Raw genomic sequence first — 19070 nt, 5'->3', positions numbered from 1 at the left:
AACATCGAAGAACAAAGCAATTTGCTAGTTCAAATCAGAACACCTGCATTACTAGTAAAAGGAACTCGCAACCAGCAATGAATTAACAATCGTTGCATGTGTACAAACATGTAAAGAAAGAGAAATTAGCGTTCGAACAATGAAAATAACAATAACACAAACCTACAATCGGGCATTCCGATGATTTTCTTATGATGGTCAAAATGACCGTTCGTCGTCATTCTAGGGCAATGTACTCATACAGCACATATTTTGGATTTTTTTTTAAACTGCTTACATCCATCGAAAGGAGATATAAAATTATGAAAAGTCAAATACATTGAGAATTTTTGCGCAAAAGTAAAAAAAACGTGAAAAAAAAGAAAATTGAAAATGGTCAAAGTGACCGCTCCCGTCATTCTAGTGGTAATAATTTTTTTGTTGAAATATATGTGTACTTGATGTTATTGATTGAATTACCAATGATTTGCGATGTAAAAATGCAATAATATGCAAAAAAAACGCAAGCAAACACGAGGACGGTGAAAATGCTGCCAGGCGAGGGCTGGCGTATCGTCAAAAGATGCGAGCACCCAAAGGTCAATGGGGTTTCAATACTTTCTTAGGATCCCGAGGTACATAGTCTTTTCCAGCTTCTCTTTTGGCATGTTCGGGATCGAAAACATGTGGATACCATATCGCTAAATACAGTCTCCACAATTTAATGTTCTAACTCTCTCTCCACTACAGAAAACCCTTGACAATCTAAGATCTAACACTGTATAAAGAGCTTTCTGTCCCCCCCCCTTTAACTTTAATACACAATCCTATCACTAAAATTTCGATGAAGAGTGGATATTGCCTCCTCCACAAATTAATTCTCAGTCTTCACACTAGAATTTTTGCAACAGTCTAAGACAACAGTAATACACAGAACTGGATACCCACCTCAATTTAATGCTCAATCCACCCTAACTAAAATACCCGCCATAATCTAAGACCTAGAGTTGGATACTGTCCACCCCATGTTTAATTCGGGACACCCCACCCCAGAACATGTAAGAGTTAGGTATTTCTCCCCCTACTTTGATAATACCCTTAAACACTTTCTTTACTTCATCTAATGGATTTAATATGGTGCATTTAAGGTGTAAAATTTCTACATATAGTCTATTTTGGAAAAATATATAAATGTTGAATTTTATATTATTTGAAGGCCAAAAATCTCGATGGGGCAGCCTGCACCATAGCCCCTATGTGAAAACTACATATTATGAAAATATATATTTTGGTAACTTTATTTTTTGCTTCAGTTGTTTAATAAATGTTATTCAAAGCATAAGTCACTACATGTAGTTTACATGTTCTTTACTAATTCTGATGTTTTCGACCCATTGCCAGGTCCTTCCTCGGCAGTGTCTAAACATCATTTCATCCAGGGACGTAGCTAGGTTGATCACTTGGGGGGGAAGACCCAAACTTAAAATTCTTTATATCAAACTATTATAAATTTACAAACTTTTATACACCATATAGGCCTATGCTGTATAACTAACTAACTCCCTAGCCTTCTTAAACCCGAAGGTTCATGGCTGCAGCAACACAGGCCTTCCATCTTTCCCTATCTTGAGCAAGTTCTATATACTCTTTTCCATCCCTACCGATTTCCCTTAGGTCCATCTCAACGTTGTCCCTCCATCTTCGTCTTGGCCTTCCTACAGGTCTCTTACCATCAGGTTTCCCAACAAGAATCCTGTAAACTCCTCTTTCCTCTCCCATTCGTGCCACATGGCCTGCCCACCTAAGTCTTCTTGATTTAATTATTCTAATAATATCTGGACATGAATACAAATTATGTAGTTCTAAATTATGTAACCTTCTCCACTCACCTGTCTCCTCATCCCTTTTAGGTCCAAAGATTTTCCTAAGGATCTTATTTTCAAATACTCTCAATTTATGTTCCTCTTTCAATGTAAGGGACCAAGTTTCACATCCATATAATACTACAGGCAAAATTACTGTTTTGTATATTTTAACTTTTAGTTTCTTAGATATTAAACGAGAAGACAAAAGTTTATGAAGAGAGAAGTAACATGCATTTCCTGAATTAAGCCTACTTTTTATTTCCTCTTTAATATAATTTTCATTTGTTAATATTACTCCTAAGTATTTGAATTTGGAAACTTGTTCAAACAAGTTGTTATCAATAACACTGGTCAACATGAAATTTGTTATAAGGAATGTGAATGGTGTTCTAAGGTAAGTCGATGGTGTTGAATTCAAAAATGAAATCAGTTTTTTCCTGTCGGGCTCAGTTTTCTTGTTACACACTAACCTGTACCTAATGCAATTCATGAAAATTCTGCCTATTGGGCTGTGGTTTAACCTATATTTACTCTACAGATATTGTTGAATAACAGTCATTATATGACAATAGAATGACCAACACGTTCCTAAGGCCTGGGACCTTCCTCCAATTGCAACAAACCAAATTGTGAATAAGAGAGAGGCATGGCAACATTGTCGATGAGTCATGTCCGAACACGTAGAATCGCAGTGTTGTTTGTTGTCATGTGCGTCTCGCATTGTGAGTTCTGACTTAGTGGGAAGTGACTGCATTTGATTAGGTTGTGATTTGAAGTTTCAGAAGTCGTATGTAGTGTTAGTGCATAAGAAAATGCCTCGTACCTGAATAAATAGCCCCAATTCGTTTTGTTATATCTGTGGAGAGTTGACATTTAAGTCACAAAAGCGACGAATTACCCCTCTTTTAAAGAAGTGCTACGAACTTTTTTTGGGTGTAAAGTTGGGGACCAAGACAAAACATGGGTCTCCCACATATGCTGTTTGACCTGTGTTACACTTCTGACAAGCTGGTTAAAAGGATCACGTCACATATCGTTTGCTGTTCCCATGGGAACCAGCAGATCACACAACAGACTGTTATTTCTGCCTGACCAAAATAGCTGGAATCACGTCGAAAACAAGGAACATTGTGCAGTACCCAAATTTACTATCAGCCATGAGACCTGTACGTCACAGTGAAGAATTGCCGGTACCAAAGCCTCCTGAGAATGTGACTGTGAGTGAAGATGAATGTCGTGACCAACATGGGGAAGAAAGTGCAAGAGGTGAAGAAACTGCTGACCCAACATTTAAAGTGTCCGGTTCATCAGTGGAGCCACACTTATTGTCCAAAGGGGATCTGAACGATCTTGCTCGGGATTTACATTTGTCTAAGCAACAGTCTGAACTTTTAGCATTGCAACTGAAAGGTTGGAATCTCCTCACTTGCAATACGAAAGTCTGTTTTTTTCGTGACCGCCATACAATTTGCTCAGAATATTTCTCCCACGACGGAGACATGGTTTTTTTTGTAATGACGTCTGATCCGTTATGGATTGTCTTAGCCATGAATACAGTTCACACGATTGGCGTCTTTTCATTGATTCCAGCGAAGTTACTATGAATGCTGTAGGCTACTTTTCCATAATGGAAACAAATTCCCATCCGTACCAATTGCTCATGCTGTTAACATGAAGGAGACGTATGAGAACTTGAAACAGCTTCTGACAAATATCCAATATGAGAAATACAATAGTGACATATACGGATATCTGAAGGTAATTGCAATTCTGCTTGGTATGGAGCTTGGGTACACAAAGCATTGCTGCTTCTTATGCGAGTGGGACAGCAGAGACAGAAAAAATCACTATTGTGGGAAAAATGGGCTCTTCGCAGTGAATTAGTGCCTGGAAAGAAGAATGTGGCAAACACTCCTCTTGTTGACCCCAAAAATGTGTATCTCCCTCCTCTGCACATAAAATTGGGACTAATTAAAAACTTTGTGAAAGCCGTGGACAGAACTTCACAAGGATTCATGTACTTGCAACGGAAATTCCCAAGAATCAGCGATGCCAAAATTAAAGAAGGAATATTTGTAGGGCCTCAAATAAGAGAATTGATGAATGACGAGAATTTCATTCAACATTTAACAGATGTTGAAAAAATGGCATGGTTGTCTTTTACAAGTGTATGTAAAAACATAAAGCAGAGAAGTATCGCGATATTGTACATGGACTAATTAGATCATACCAACGTATGGGATGCAACATGTCTCTCAAATTACATTTCTTGAATGATCATCTGGACTTCTTCACAACTAATCTTAGTGCCGTTAGTGACGAACACGGTGAACGGTTTCACCAAGACATTGCTCTAATGGAAAAGCGGTATTAAGGCAAATGGAGTGCCGCAATGCTGTCCGACTAGTGCTGGACCTTACGAAGAGATGTTCCCGAGGCAAAGTTTCGTAGGAAATCGGGAAGGAAACATTTTTAGATATGTTTATACATTTTCATGTTACTCATTTGCTTCATTCCTTTGTATACTGACACAGATTTATTACCTTTTACGTTTGTAGAACTTTTGTGAAAGCAAGGCTCTTTCGACCAATACACATAGAACATAGGCTGAGGTAGGAAAACACAAAAAACATTTTTACAGTAAATCTGAGCCCGATGGAGAAATTCTGAAATTAGATCTGCATTCAGGGGCTCAGCAACTTCTAGAAACAGCTTATTTTGTTCTTGTAACATTCACAAATATTTTTTTTGTAGACCAGTGTAATTAGATTTTGATTATTACCTAACACTTGGTTTCGGCCTGTAAGCATATATTTAGTTTTCTCTTTGTTAACTTCCAAACCTATCTCTTTAGCAGTTTTGAAAAATATTTTAGCATTATTCTTAATTGTATTCACATCATCCCCCAGTAAGTCTACATCATCTGCATATGCTAACAACTGAGTCACACCATTTAATTTTAGTCCTTCGTTAGTTTCTTTTACTTTCCTTACAGCATATTCTAAGGCAAAATTAAAGAGCAATGGAGATAATGCATCTCCTTGTTTTAACCCATCATGAATTGTAAATTTGTCAGACATATTAATACCTACACGAATTTTACTTTCTGTTTCACTGGTGCATATTTTTATCATACTAACAAGCTTCTTAGGTATTCCAAACTCTACTAATATATTATATAATTTATCTCTTTTGACCGAATCATATGCTTTTTTGAAATCAATGAATAGCTGATGGACATTTTGATTATATTCCCACTTTTTTTCAAGTGTCTGTCTGATGTGAAAAATTTGATCTGTAGTTGATCTATTACGTTTAAATCCACATTGATAATCACCTATAATTTCATTAGCATATGGAGTTAGTCTTGTTAAAAGAATGTTAGATAATATTTTATATGTTGTTGAGAGTAGAGAAATTCCACGGTAATTATTGCAGTTCATTTTATCACCTTTTTTAAACACAGGAACAATTATGGCTTCTTTCCACTGTTGAGGGATTTCTTCTTTATTCCATATTAAACAAATTAATTTATGAATTTGACATATTAATGAATTTCCACCATATTTAATTAACTCAGCTGGTATTAAATCAATGCCAGGTGCTTTGTTATTCTTTAGCCTTTTAATAGCATCTTGAACTTCAGTCAAGTTAGGTTCTGGAACTAAAGGTTCTGCTGTGTGGACTTCATTTACTTCTGATTTATCTCCTACATGAACATTTAAAAGGTCATTAAAGTAGTTCTTCCATCTATTTAGAATATCGCTTGGGTCAGCTAGAAAATCACCGTCTTTATCTTTTATCAAGTTTACTTTAGGTTGCCACCCCTTTCTAAACTCATTTACACCTTTATATAAATCTCTGATATTTTTATTTTTGCTGTTTGTTTCAATTTCGTTAATTTTGCTTTTCAAGTAATCTCTTTTTTTACTTCTAAACGTGCGGTTAACTTCTCGCTTTATTCTATTATAATTGTTTAGATTTGTATCATCAGAGTTATTTAACCACCTAAGTCTAGCCTGATTTCTTATTTCTATTAGATTATGACATTCATTATCAAACCATGGCTTACTTTTTCTTGGTTTATGGTATCCTATACTTTCTTTAGCTGCTCATTCTATTGCATTACGTATGTTCTCCCAATTCTTATTTATGTCTGTTTCATTTATATTTTCATCATCATTTAAATCCTGCAAAACATCAAATCTATTTGACAGTTTAATTTGGTAATCTTTCTTAATTCTTTCATCAGTAAACTTTCCTGTATCAAATTTTAGAACTTTTAGATTTTGTTGCTTATGATTTATCACTGAACCTATACTGTATACATACATTATATATGTATGTGTGTGTGTGTGTGTGTATATATATATATAGTAGTCTTGGAAAGAGAAGGAGCAAGGGCCTCCTCGGTGGCGCATGGTAACACCGTTGCCTTGTAATCAAGGGGTTCCGTGTTCTATACCTGGTGGATGCTCATAGTGGTTCGGATCCCACTTTACACTGTAGAACCAGTCCCGATTAGCCTTACTGTGTATAAAGTGGACTTAAAACACCAACTCAATCAATCAATAAATTGGAAAGGAACATCATTTTCTTCTGTAGTCCCCAACAGTCTACGGCTATACTCTCGCGAAATCCACAGCCATTATTCGGCAACCTAAATGCAGAATGAACTCATTAGCTTAATGGCTTATACACCAAGAACAATGTTATTAGTCCTTAAATTTGTAAATTTGCTGAAAAAAATTGAGAAGTAGATAAAACACTTTTCCGTGGTTTTAGATATAAAGTGCTGGAACCAGGTTTACAAGTATTGACAACAGTGCAAATATGAAATGTGTGCATAATGAGTTCAAGCTCGGCATCTCATATATACAGTTTATACCAGAATCGAATCCGGTATCTCTTAGTTCAAGGCGACCACGTTAAGCACTATTCTAAAGGGCGGGTCCGAGTCTTCTACGGCATCTGATTGTTCACTTGGGAAATGATGACGATAAGAAATTTTATGCACACGTCTAATTTCTTAAAATTAATCTTATTTGTGTGTGGAAAACTGAATATATGATGGCACTGGATAAAACAAAGTTCCCACATGCTCAAATGATTACGCTCTCGTCTTTGGTTCATCAGGTTCAAGAACCTGCCTGGGTTCGATTCCCGATGGAGGCACATAGTTGTTCGGATCTCACTTTAAACTGTAGGTCCATTCCCAATTAGCCTTACTGTGCATAAAATGGACTTAAAACACCAGTTCAATTAATCAATCAATCGAAAGGTTCAAAGTTCGATCACTGGTGGTCAGGCCGGTAGCCAGAATTTGATTTCAGAAGGGGTGGCAGCCAACATCTAAAGATGAAAAGGTTGGGGGGTGGGGGAGGAGTAAATTCGCTGAAGATGAATTTCTTGGTATATTGCAACTTACCATATACAAGATGTTTAATCCTGTTAATGAAGTAAATTTGATTACTACTACACATTATTAAAATCAGATATTTGTAGGATTTTGGGATAAGACTGCAACCCTCGAGCTCCTTCCCTGGGTATGTGCCTGCTTGAATTAGTTCCAAAATTTCTGTGCTGTTTCAACATCGTGAGGACAATTTGGGAAGTACTTGAAAGCGATATGAAAGCAAATTCTGCTCTCGAAACTATGGGACTCGATGTGATGACCACGCACAACCGAATGAAAGAACTCTTCGTAGGCCTTGTCCCTCAATATTAATTTTACTGATTATAGATCGACTACAAGGAAAAAAAAAAGCCTTGCCCGAAAAGTTCCCGTGCAGCTTTCCCTTCTTCCCTTCAGCTCGGCCCATATGGAAGCATGGTCCACTCTCCCCCTCCCCTCCTCACGGGAGTATGGTGCACAGGAGTCGCGGGTCTGCGCAGGTTGTTTTGCTTGTGGTTCCACTATAATTGTAAGTTTTTCTCGGTCTCCTTGTAGCCAGATATCTGAGAGGAAGATCATTCATCTCCAGATTCCAAGGAGCTGCATCACTGGCCAGAAATATCAATGCAGGAGTACCCCAAGGCTCCACACTTGCACTAATATTGTATGCTCTATATACAGCCGACCTCCCGACAGTGCCAGGATGCTTCCCGGTGCTATTTACAGGTGACTGCTTTCTTCGCATCCAGGCGACAACTCAAATTCTGCTACAAAACACTGAACAGACAACTAGAGGAATTCCAACAATGGTCAACTAAGTGGAGGATAAAAACAAATGCAACCAAAAGTACTGCAGTCTTCTTAGCCAGAAGAAGACAAGAACAGAAAACATTGAAGCTCTTTGGTCAACAGATAACACACGCCAAGACAGCAAGATACCTAGGATTAATACTGGACAGCGGGTTAACATTCATGATTCATGCAGAAGAAATGCATCACAAAGGCAACCAACGAATAGGAGGATTATATGCCATCTTCAGGAATCTACAACAATCCCTCTAAACAAGGATAACATTATACAAGACAATGATACGACCAGCAATACTCTACACCATTACAGCATGACATCATGCAGCAAAGACATACATCGGAAAATCATACAGAACAAATCTGCAAAGATAATCAGCAGCCATGATAGATTCACGACCAATCTTCAAATACACAAAGACCTAGAGATAGACCAGATAGAAGATGTCATCAGAAGAGAGACAACCAGATTCTGGAACAAACTCAGAAGGCATCTTAACCCCGCAGTAGGTACAGAGGCCATCTTACACCGCACTCACTGCACCCCACGGCCAGAGTGAATCCAACATAAGAAAAACACGAAGATAAACACCTTGAGCGACAGTGAAATGGAACTTAAAAAAAGTAAATGTCAGGAAAAATTCATTCAATTCATTCATTCTGCCTCCTTGATGACGAAGTGGTAACATCGCTGCCTTGTAATCAAGGGGTCCCGGGTTCGATACCTGGTGGAAGCACATAGTGGTTCGGATCCCCGATTAGCCTTACTGTGCATACAGTGAACTTAAAACACAAACTCGATAATTGGAAGGTTTTAGAAGAACTAAACATGTCTTTTTAATCATCGTACAACTTTGCTTCTTTTCACGCCACTTTTACAGTTTTTCTTCCTAAGAATTCCACTGACTATAACACGCTACGAAACCAGATGTCCAAGGTTCGGACATTGGACAGGTATGGTTGTATCATGTCTGTCCCATCACCATTCCTTCGGCTCATAATTCATCCTCATCATCACATTTAACCCAAGAGGTAGAAAAGCAACGTAATATAGAAATATATAAATGATTGATTTGCTTTATTTTACTTCGCTTTTCTGACACTTTTTGGCTAATCGTGAAGATGAAGGTGAGAATGAGTGATGTGAAATTGATAAGAGGACCATCATAAAGAACACACATGCCCAGTCCGGGATTCAAACCCAGGACCCCTGGCATCGTAATGCAGCTTGTTAACCTTTGCACAACAAATAGAAACAGAAAATGCTTGATTGATAAGTTATTTGCTTCTCCATAACTCATGATTATATTGTATGTATTATTCGCTGTATGACTAGGGATTAATTATAATTGTATGCATGGACGTCCACAGGATTTTCTCCAGGGAGGGGCAAGGAAGGTATTTTTTTCCAGGGGGGGCTAACATGTCATATTTTCCCCTATAATAGTGTTCATCCCTCAAAAAACATTGCTTAAATTTGAATTTATCATGTTCGTGCAATAATTAGCACACATTATTGTGGCTGAAATTACATTATATGTGTGAAATATGTAATTTTTGATTGACTTTCGTTTTCCAGGGCCCTCCCCTTGCCCCCTTCTGGATGCCTATGAAATATGTCTAGCCAACCTAGCCACCTAAGCAGCAGCAGCTTCCGCATTTGCAGGTGGAAGCTAAATGAAAATAAATCACAGAAAGTCAGAAATATATACAAATTTTGTAACATATACTTATAGAGCATGCAGACGGCTGTAAAAACAATTGCTACATATCTAGTTTCCTTCCTTAATTGAAACGTGGTTTATTCTACATTATACATGAGTACAAACACCTCTTTTAGAATGCTATCGTGATGCTATCTTCTTGCGCTTACAGAAGTTTACCACCGCTCGGATCACAAATCCTACTTCAAACTATCTGACAGATATCAACTGTCCACCAAATCAACAGATGAACCGACCGCTTCGATGTTTCTCCGAATTTTCAGAAAGTGGCCTTTCCCCTCCTTTGCAGGGCAGGTCATTAGCAGGAGGTTTGAGTGCATGTGAGAAGAATTGCTATGTCATTCATTCCCGTACCGAAAAAGGGACAAGCAATAGAATTCTTGGAATTTGAAACGCATGGGGATATCTTTTCGGAACCATAAAATAATCAACCCAGAAAGTTCTAGCCACCCGTAACTAAATCCTCCTGTTTGTGTCATCCTTTCAGTTCCCATGGAGCCAGTGCAGGGCCAGATGAAGAGAAAGTGCAGGTTTTGGAGGGATCCAAAACAGGGAGGAAAAGTGAATTTTCAATAGGTCTCAGACTTCCTTGACTGGGGTGGACCACAAAACCATTAACCACATCCCCTCCCAATACATCTGTTTGTGTTCAACAAGCAAGAAACAGGGAAATAAGAAAGAAATGCCTTGCTTGAGTTTGTGCTATTGAAAATTGAAGAAGTGTTTCAAACTGCAAGCAAAATTTACTGAAGAATTATTTTGCAATATTTGTCATCAAAGTAAAATTTCCAGCAAATACAGAACAGTTTCCCGGGGCCACGTGGACATTTGCCGGGGTCAGTGCCTACATATGCCCCCCCCCCCCTCCCCCAACGATGTCCCTGATTTCATCTAACGAAACATTTCTCTTATGGTACAGAAGATTACTTACCTCATATTTTCCATTAATGGACATTACCTTTAAAACTTTTTCCCCTTTTTAGTACAGTGGAACCCTGATTTTACATTTTCCTTCATTATACATTTAATCTTGATTGTCCCAACATTGCAAAATGCTGTAAAATTTTCCTCGATTTTACATTTTTCCACATTTTAAGTTTTTTCAGCTTGGTCCCCTGAAAAACCTAAAATGTAGTTACATTATTTTGTAAATTTCCCTAAGAATTATTGTTTTTATGTTTCTCTATGTTATTGTTTTACTAATTTAATAGATGTGTGCAAATTAACGAGGGGGGGATGCCGTGGATTTCCTCCTAACCAAAAAATGCATCCCCAGCAATAGAAAAAATATTTTCATCCCTGCCAGGGACATTTTTATCCTCCCTCAAAGAAAATCGAATTGAAAGCACATAGTATACCATTTCAAGAAGGACACCATTCTGCAACTGACCAACCTCAATGAGCCGAAACAACAGCAACTAAGTTTCTATGGCATAGTACTGATATTTTCCATGTATTAAAGTATTCACAAGAAACTTATAGGTTAGAATGACATTAAGTTTGTACTTGGCAATATAAATCCGGCCAAGTTTTCCATGATACTAGATCCATAGTTCTTTTTGTGTGAGAGTTTGGGTTTATTTTTAGAATGTAAATAGAGGGTGTCTCAGAAATATTTTCGGTTTTAAATCTGCTCTCAGGGGCAATTCACACATTACAGAGAAATGAGATAGATCGCAAATGCTTGGCAACATTGTTAATATTTAGTTGCCATGTAGCACTTTACGGAGTAGCAACGTGCTTTTTGTGTTTGTGCATTTTATAAAAAATAACGATTCTTATGTTCTTATGCATCATTTGTACCATCATCATTGTAACCTGGCAGGAATGAGAGACGTCCCAAGCGCAAATTTAATTAAATATTGGATGAGAAAGTTTGAAAACACTGGAAGTACTATGATGAGTAAACTGCCGGGACGTCCAAGGTAATCAAGATCGAAGAGAAATGTTGACCGTGTGTGCTGGTCTGCTAGTGAGGATCCTTGCCAATCATTAAGACTGCATGCACCTTCTTTACATTTGCATAAGTTGACAGTTCATTGCATTATTCGCAAGGATATGCATTTCCACCCATACAAAATTGTTATTACACAAGAACTAAAACTACAAGATCCTGCCAATCAATTAGAGTTCTGTAGAACAATGAGAGATCGCTACAATGGTTACAATAACATATGGTTTACTGATTAATCAAATTTTGACATAAACGGGCATGTTAATAAGCAGAACTGCCGATACTGGGCAGGGGAAAACCCCAAAAACCTTCATGAGACACCATTATATTCACCTAAAGTTTTCGTCTGGGCTGCCCTATCAAGCCAAGGAATCATTGGCCCTTATTTGTTTGAAGATGATCATGGTAATGCTCAAACTGTAACTTCTGAGCACTACCGCCAAATGATTAGGACTTTTTTAATTCCCGCAATTCAGAACCATGATACCTACAACAGAAACACGTTTTTTCAGCAAGAGGAATGTCACCAATGATTCACTGAATTCTCATCAGTTATTCCCAGAAAGAGTTGCAGAGGGAATATTAACTGGCCATCGAGAAGTCCCGATTTGACACCAGCAGAATTTTTTCTTATGGGATTACCTTAAGAGTGAGGTATACACCCAATGCCACAAAATTTGAGACAATTTAATCAAAGCATTACAGATTAAATCAATGCTATTCCTCGTGCAATGCTTCGGCGAGTGATCGAAACCTTTAGCTCAAGAATAATTGAATGTGAAAACATGAACGGTCACCATTTGTGCAATACTCTTTTCCACAAATAAAAATTTAATGTTTAAGCTTTATTTTGGCAATAAATTTATCTTTATACAAAAATTTAAATATTTATTTTAATAGTTTTAAAATCGAAAATATTTCTGAGACACCCCTTATGATTATTTCTAAATTACATATAAATGTTATAAAATTTACTGACCGAGGTAAAAGAAATGGTCCAAGTTACTTAGAACCACAAGGAAATAGTTTACTTTACCTGACATTAAGAGTAACATATCCAAACTTGCATACCAAAACAACCTATCTCCTGAGATGAAAGTACAAACACTCCACTGAGTTTGCATCCACCCCAAAACGAAAAACTCAATTCGCAAAGTTGACATAAGTATGCGTTATTTCCTTTCTATTCAAAATTAGACATTAATGTAATTGAACTATTCCACATCATAGTGCAATTTGTACTTGCATGATCAAGTGGATGGAAATAAATCAAATCAAATCACATCGCAATAGAGGATAATACAAAAATAAACAGAGCCCAAAAAATTAATAGATATTATGATGATATTGAAGAGAAATGGATCAATTTTACAAGGAAACAGTTATCAATTTCCCCTATAAAATGTCCAGCTTCAACGCAACTAATAGCAATGATGCAGTTTCTTTAAATCTCAAGTTCTTTATCTTTTTAACCACTTTTTGCTGTAATTAGTAAAGGACTTGTAAACCATACATGAGTAGTGACTTATGCTGTGTTTAATATTTGCAAACTGTGGTTATGCAGACTTTTAAGAAATTATTAGTTGTTTGATAAAATAACACCTCATATATTTACTCTTACTTCAACCTTTTGGACCAACAAGACTGTTTCCTGGGTTTATGTTATAAATAGATTGTCACCCTATTGTAGAACATGGTAAGGATGCTGATTCAATCTATTATGATTTATTGTGTACAATGTTCGAGTTGGTTTTCTGTTTGGAGGATCAGTGTTAGATGAACTTTGCTGCTGTAGTACTTGGTGTCAAGACAAAAAAATACCAAAATATAAATTAGAATGTTCCAAACATGGCCACATTGTGCCAAGCAGATAACAGGTTAGTCTTTCTACTGTGATAAAATATCTCAAAACCACTAAACTTCAGGATATGAATTTACCAATAGTTATTACATTATTACTTCATTTATTGTAAATATAGGAATATACAAATATGCAACATTTTCTTATGATTGAAAAGAAATTTTAACATTTTTTCCAATTAAATACATTCTTTTGTTATAATTGACAACAAATTTTGAGTTTTTGTACTAAAAAAATGAATTGAGTTTGTAAACAAAGTATTTTACAATTACTTCCAACCAAATACATTTTGTTTCTTACAGCTGATGGAATTTTAAGGTTGCATTCACTTAAGAGCATTTATTAACAAGACATGCTAATATTACACCTATATTGAGTTCCTTCTACCTACCAAAAAAATTTGACTATTTGCACTAAGACCACATGAAGAAGGTAACTAACTTCGGAATTCCAAATCATCTATTTGTTGCCCATTTACATCATCAACAATTGCAGGCAATGTTTTCTGAATTACCTGCAAATTCTCTGCTGGGGAGCTATTCCGGGATAATGAGTACAACGTCACCATTCTTCTTGTTGTCAGGGTCAATTTTGAGAGTGTCCTTGGGTCGCTTGTCACACTTCTTAGAAAGCACCTGAGGCATGTCCTTGCATGGTTTCTTCAGATGGATCACACAAAACCAATCTTCCGGAGAGAAATCAATCACAATTGTTCCGCACTTCATCTTTTTCACTTGCTTAAGCATGCGCTTCATGGTGATATGTGTAAAAGGGTATTGGTGATGGTCTGCAAAGAAGAACAGCTTAGTCATGTTGAAGAATAACCGTATTATTGCTTCACCATTGTTATCATTGTCTGGGTCAGTGCTAAGATTGTCCTTGCGTGGTTTCTTGAGACAGAGCACACTAAGCCGATCTCCCGGAGAGACATCAATCTCCAGTCTTCCATTCTTCACTTTCTTAACCCTGCCCTTCATGGTGAAATACCTAAATGGGCATTGGCGATGATTTGTGGCAAAGAAAATCTGAGCCAAGTCGAAGAATAACTGCTGGAATATAAAGGCAGAGAGAATGCCAAGACAGAAGCCGAGGGTGACAAAAATCTTCTCATTCAACACATTGATGGACAAGATACATGTATCTGTGTCGTTCATGTAGCACCGTATGACTCGTGGAAAAACAGTCAAGATGACATCATCCCTCACTGATTGTTCCAAGTATGGCAGGTTCAAGATCTCCAAACCATATCTGAGAAAGCCGTTCTTGAGGAACCAGTCAATGAAGAACATATTTGCCACTGCATGCAAGCCGATAGAAACATGGCATACAAGGAAGAAGAGACGAGTTTTTGGAGTGATGGCATTTTCCTCTGGACAACGCTGTCCAAGAATCTGCATGCAAAGACAAGGGGCATAAGCCAACCAATGACATACTCTGCAGATGACGGAGACCAGCAGGAAAATGACCCCTTCAACAAGGAGGATGATGGGAGACCATCGATAGTAAGCTGGGTAGGCCTTTTCCTCCACGTAGCTGGAAATTGGCAGCAAGCAAAAGGCCCTGGAGTACCAGCAAGAGTCTGCTATTGGCTGAGTCGCTACAACACCTCTGGCCTTCACAGTGCAATTGATTGGCTGCCCAAGAAACTCAACTGATGCAATGATGATGAAACACAGGAACAAGCCATAGGCTGTGTACAAATGGAGCTTTTCCATGGTGCGACTGAAGGGCAGAAAGGGCTTAGTAACCATGGCCCCCAGGAAGTTCTTCATGCCCTGGAACATGTTTGCCATGCATGTAATGATCCTTACAAAGGAACCTGCAAGCCAAGAAAGAAAAGAGATGAAACAATTTGAAAACATGAAAAAATTAATATATGCTCTAATAACTGTCAGAATATACTACTGTATTTATTCTAGTTATGAGCCTTATTCTATACCAGCACTTGCAATGAAAATTATTAGATGGAGGTATGGTTGCATGAGACCCGAGGAAGGGTGGGGGATTGTGTTTTTTTTTTAACCTGGCAGGATGTGCTCTGCTAGGATACAAGGATGCACGCTGTGTAAAAAAATACTTAGCAGCAGAATTTGTTCTAAAGTCCAAATTATAATTCTTTTGAAGTATGTACGTAGATAATAATACCTTCTTTTATTAAACTCATTTTATTAAGTTTGAATTTATTTTTTCTTATTACACAATTGATAAAGATGAGAAAGAAAGATGGTACGTTGAGAGCTCTCTGCCATAACGTAAGGATGCACGCTGGGTAAAAAAAATACCCAGAAGTCTTAATTCCGAATTATAATTGCTTTGCTAGATTTATCACACTGTAATGCCCATCTGTACCTTTAAGACACATGCTGATGTCCACTTTGCATAGTGAAGAATTGCCAATTCCTAAAACACCATCCACCATAGTGGACTCGATTTTTTCTCGTATTGAGAAACATTCATCCCAGCCCTCGGATTAATACATTCCAGAGACTGACATGTCGTCACCCCACCTCATACAGCAGGAGGAACTTAATGATTAGTGCGTGACTTACATTTATTCCCGATACAGGCAGAACTCCTCAGGTCTCAGTTACACCAATGGAATTTACTTGCACTAGGCACAAATATTTCATTAAATAGGGACAACAGGAATGTTCTGGAAGCACTAATTGCAATGGATGAATCAATAGTGCTTTGTAAAGACATCCACAGACGTTCATGTAAGTTCGAATTCACTTACAACTTCCATGGGTGGCATCTGTAATTTCATTGAAAAACAGTACTCCTTCATAATGGAAATAAGTGGGACTCCACTATGCTTGCATACTACTGCTGTATTTTGTTTCGGCAGACAGTTTGGCAAACAAGAGGAGGTCAACAGGAGTGTTCTTTCAAATGTAAAGATAGGGTTAGATTAGACTAGGTTTCTCTTATGTTTCATATTACCATATGCTATCTCTAAATATTGCTATTTGATATACTGTACTTGTTTCATTTTTAGTTTTGATTTAGTTTATTTTTTTTTACTTCGCGTTTTGTGCCTCTTGGCTAATTTGCGAAGATGAGGATGAGTGATGAAAGGATGAAATTGATGAATGGACATTCACAAACAACCAAGCCCGACCAGGATTCGAACCCGGGACCCTTGGCGTCGCAGCGCGATGTGCTAACCGCTCGGCCACAGGGTCGGGCTGTACTTGTTTCATGTTCCAATATCTATATTATGTATGTTTGTAAAGAATATTGTATTAAATATATGGCACACATCAATATAAACACTGTATATTTATATATGTACCATATATATATTGTACGTCGCACATGTGATGTGATACACAAATTTTGAGACTTCTGAAATAACATCCAGGATACAGATAAAGTGTAATCAGCCAAATTTCGAACCAGAACATTCTCGATTGATCAATTATTTAAGTTCAACACATAGGCTTGTGACAGGCATCTTCTGCCAGAAAATGTCCCGAAGGACATTAGAAACACTGTACCGTCATAAGTACAGCATAAGTATTCACTCATATTAACAGAAATAACAGAAATTCAAACCTCAAAGCCCTGTAGCACTCTCTCATTACACTGTTTATATATGAGTTCGAACATATCCCAAGTGAATTCCCAGAATCATAAGTACAATATACAATTCTATTCACATGGAGAGCACATTACCCCACTTGAATTTCTGAACTATTGAACAGCTCATAATATTATTCTACAGATTATGTGATAGCATAGCCCAAGGAAACAATGGAGGTGTCCATAGAGTGGTATGCAGATGGGGGTGCGTGACACAAGGGCATCTCCCTTGTATACTATGGACAGAGAGCAATGGAGGAGGAAAGAAGGGCAGAAACGAAGAAAGATGAGTGAAGTGAAGAGTGTAAGAATATATGTGAATGAAAGGTAATATAGAGAGGACAGAAGGAAGGAAATACACTGGTAAAAAGAGGAAAAGTATCAAACAGAAAGAAGTTGAAAAGACAATAAGATGAAAAATAAGAAACAACATTTTATTCGGGAACCAGATTTATGAGAAAAATTAAAGGGACTGTGAAGGAAGAACATGGAAAGCATAAACAAAGGAATTTAAATTAAAAAGGAGAAAGTGAAATAGAGGAGACAAGGAGACTGAAGGAAAGGTAAATAATTGAGAAAGCAAGAAGAAAAGGTTTGAGGGAACACAAGTGAAACATATAGGAATGCATGGTTCACTTCTCGTGCTTACCTTTGAAGTCAATCATGACGAAGTTTTCCGATTGTTCACTCGCGATACTCCTTCACGGATCACTAGCGGACAAGTGAGGACGCTTCTGGCTTGGGACTAGTGATGGGTTGTTCGTGAACGAGTCGTTCAAAAGTAACGACTCTCCCTTGTGAGCGGCGAACGACTCCGCTAGAAATGAACACGTTCAAAGAGTCGTATCGTGTGCCACGACCACGGCTCCTTTCCCGCCAAGCAACTATTCCCGTATTTACCTTCAGAGACGACGACGTGACGGGTGGGCAACCGCCCACCCAAAAATTCCTCTGCCCATTTGAATAAATCCAAGATGTAAATGTTTAGAAAAATATGAATGCTTCAATAAGAAAAAGTATATTCTTGTCTTGATTCCGTGCACATTTTTCTGATGAATATTGTCGATACTAAAAAGGCTCATAACTTATCCACAAAGAAGTTTAGCTGTTTTTGGATTTGCGTTAGTTTACTGAGTTAAAAAAAATCGTTGCAAAATATGTTGTTGAATAATACGTGTCAAATGTATCTCTTGTTTGAAACTTGAAACATGATCTGTGGCTAGAAGTAGTGCAATATCTGGCTATATAGCCAAAGTGCTCGTTTGGATGTATTATTTCGATAATCGGAGGGTGCCAACTTCATATAAACATTTTAGGGATGGGGGTCAATATTTACAACAATATTTGTTTTTAGATATAATGTACATACTTCTTGAGGAATTTTGGAGGCAGAAAGTGCTTGCCCTCCCCCCCCCCACTAAAGTAGGCGCCTATCGTGATAATTATCAGTAAATTAAACTTTTTCCAAGAGTTTCAAAGTGTTATGAACAAGAGAAGAATTACTACTACCATCATTAAATTTGATATTTTTTTTTGTCTAAATTACTTTCCACAACTTAGTTTATAAGAGTATTTATTTTTTCCAAGCGTTATACATATTTCTGTTACATCCTATCGAACATCTCTTTTCCTGCATTGGCCTGATGAAGATTTACTTCAGTAAGTTATCGCTTCTGTTTTGGCGATAACAAGCGGCGGCGCCAGGATTATTCATCTAGGGGTGCGGAAAGAAATTTAGGGGGTGCGATTCTGAAAATAAGGAAAACATGAAACACGCATGCAACCTTTCAAAACTGAGGGAGCAAGCAGCCAAAACTGGGGGGGGGGGGGTAAGGACAGTTTATTTTCCCTTGGCAGATAAGGTTTAGCATAGTGCGGGGGCAAAAATAGCAAAAAACGG

General features: G+C 37.6%; 1 protein-coding gene across 1 annotated transcript; it reads right to left on the bottom strand.

Moving 5' to 3' along the window:
- Positions 1-14120: 14120 nt before the first annotated feature.
- On the bottom strand, positions 14121-17895 carry LOC146004674 (innexin inx3-like). The gene is made up of 2 exons (XM_083143597.1): positions 17820-17895; positions 14121-15404 (listed from the first exon to the last, which is right to left on the bottom strand). Exons 1-2 carry the CDS (start codon positions 17833-17835, stop codon positions 14122-14124), a joined length of 1299 nt encoding a protein of 432 aa, XP_082999723.1. The 5' UTR covers positions 17836-17895; the 3' UTR covers position 14121.
- Positions 17896-19070: the final 1175 nt, after the last annotated feature.

This window comes from Lepisma saccharinum, chromosome 22 (assembly GCF_977018435.1).
Source record: "Lepisma saccharinum chromosome 22, izLepSacc3.1, whole genome shotgun sequence".
Lineage (NCBI taxonomy): Eukaryota > Metazoa > Arthropoda > Insecta > Zygentoma > Lepismatidae > Lepisma > Lepisma saccharinum.
Note: the sequence above shows the minus strand (reverse complement) of the source record. Positions and strands in the feature narration are given on the sequence as shown.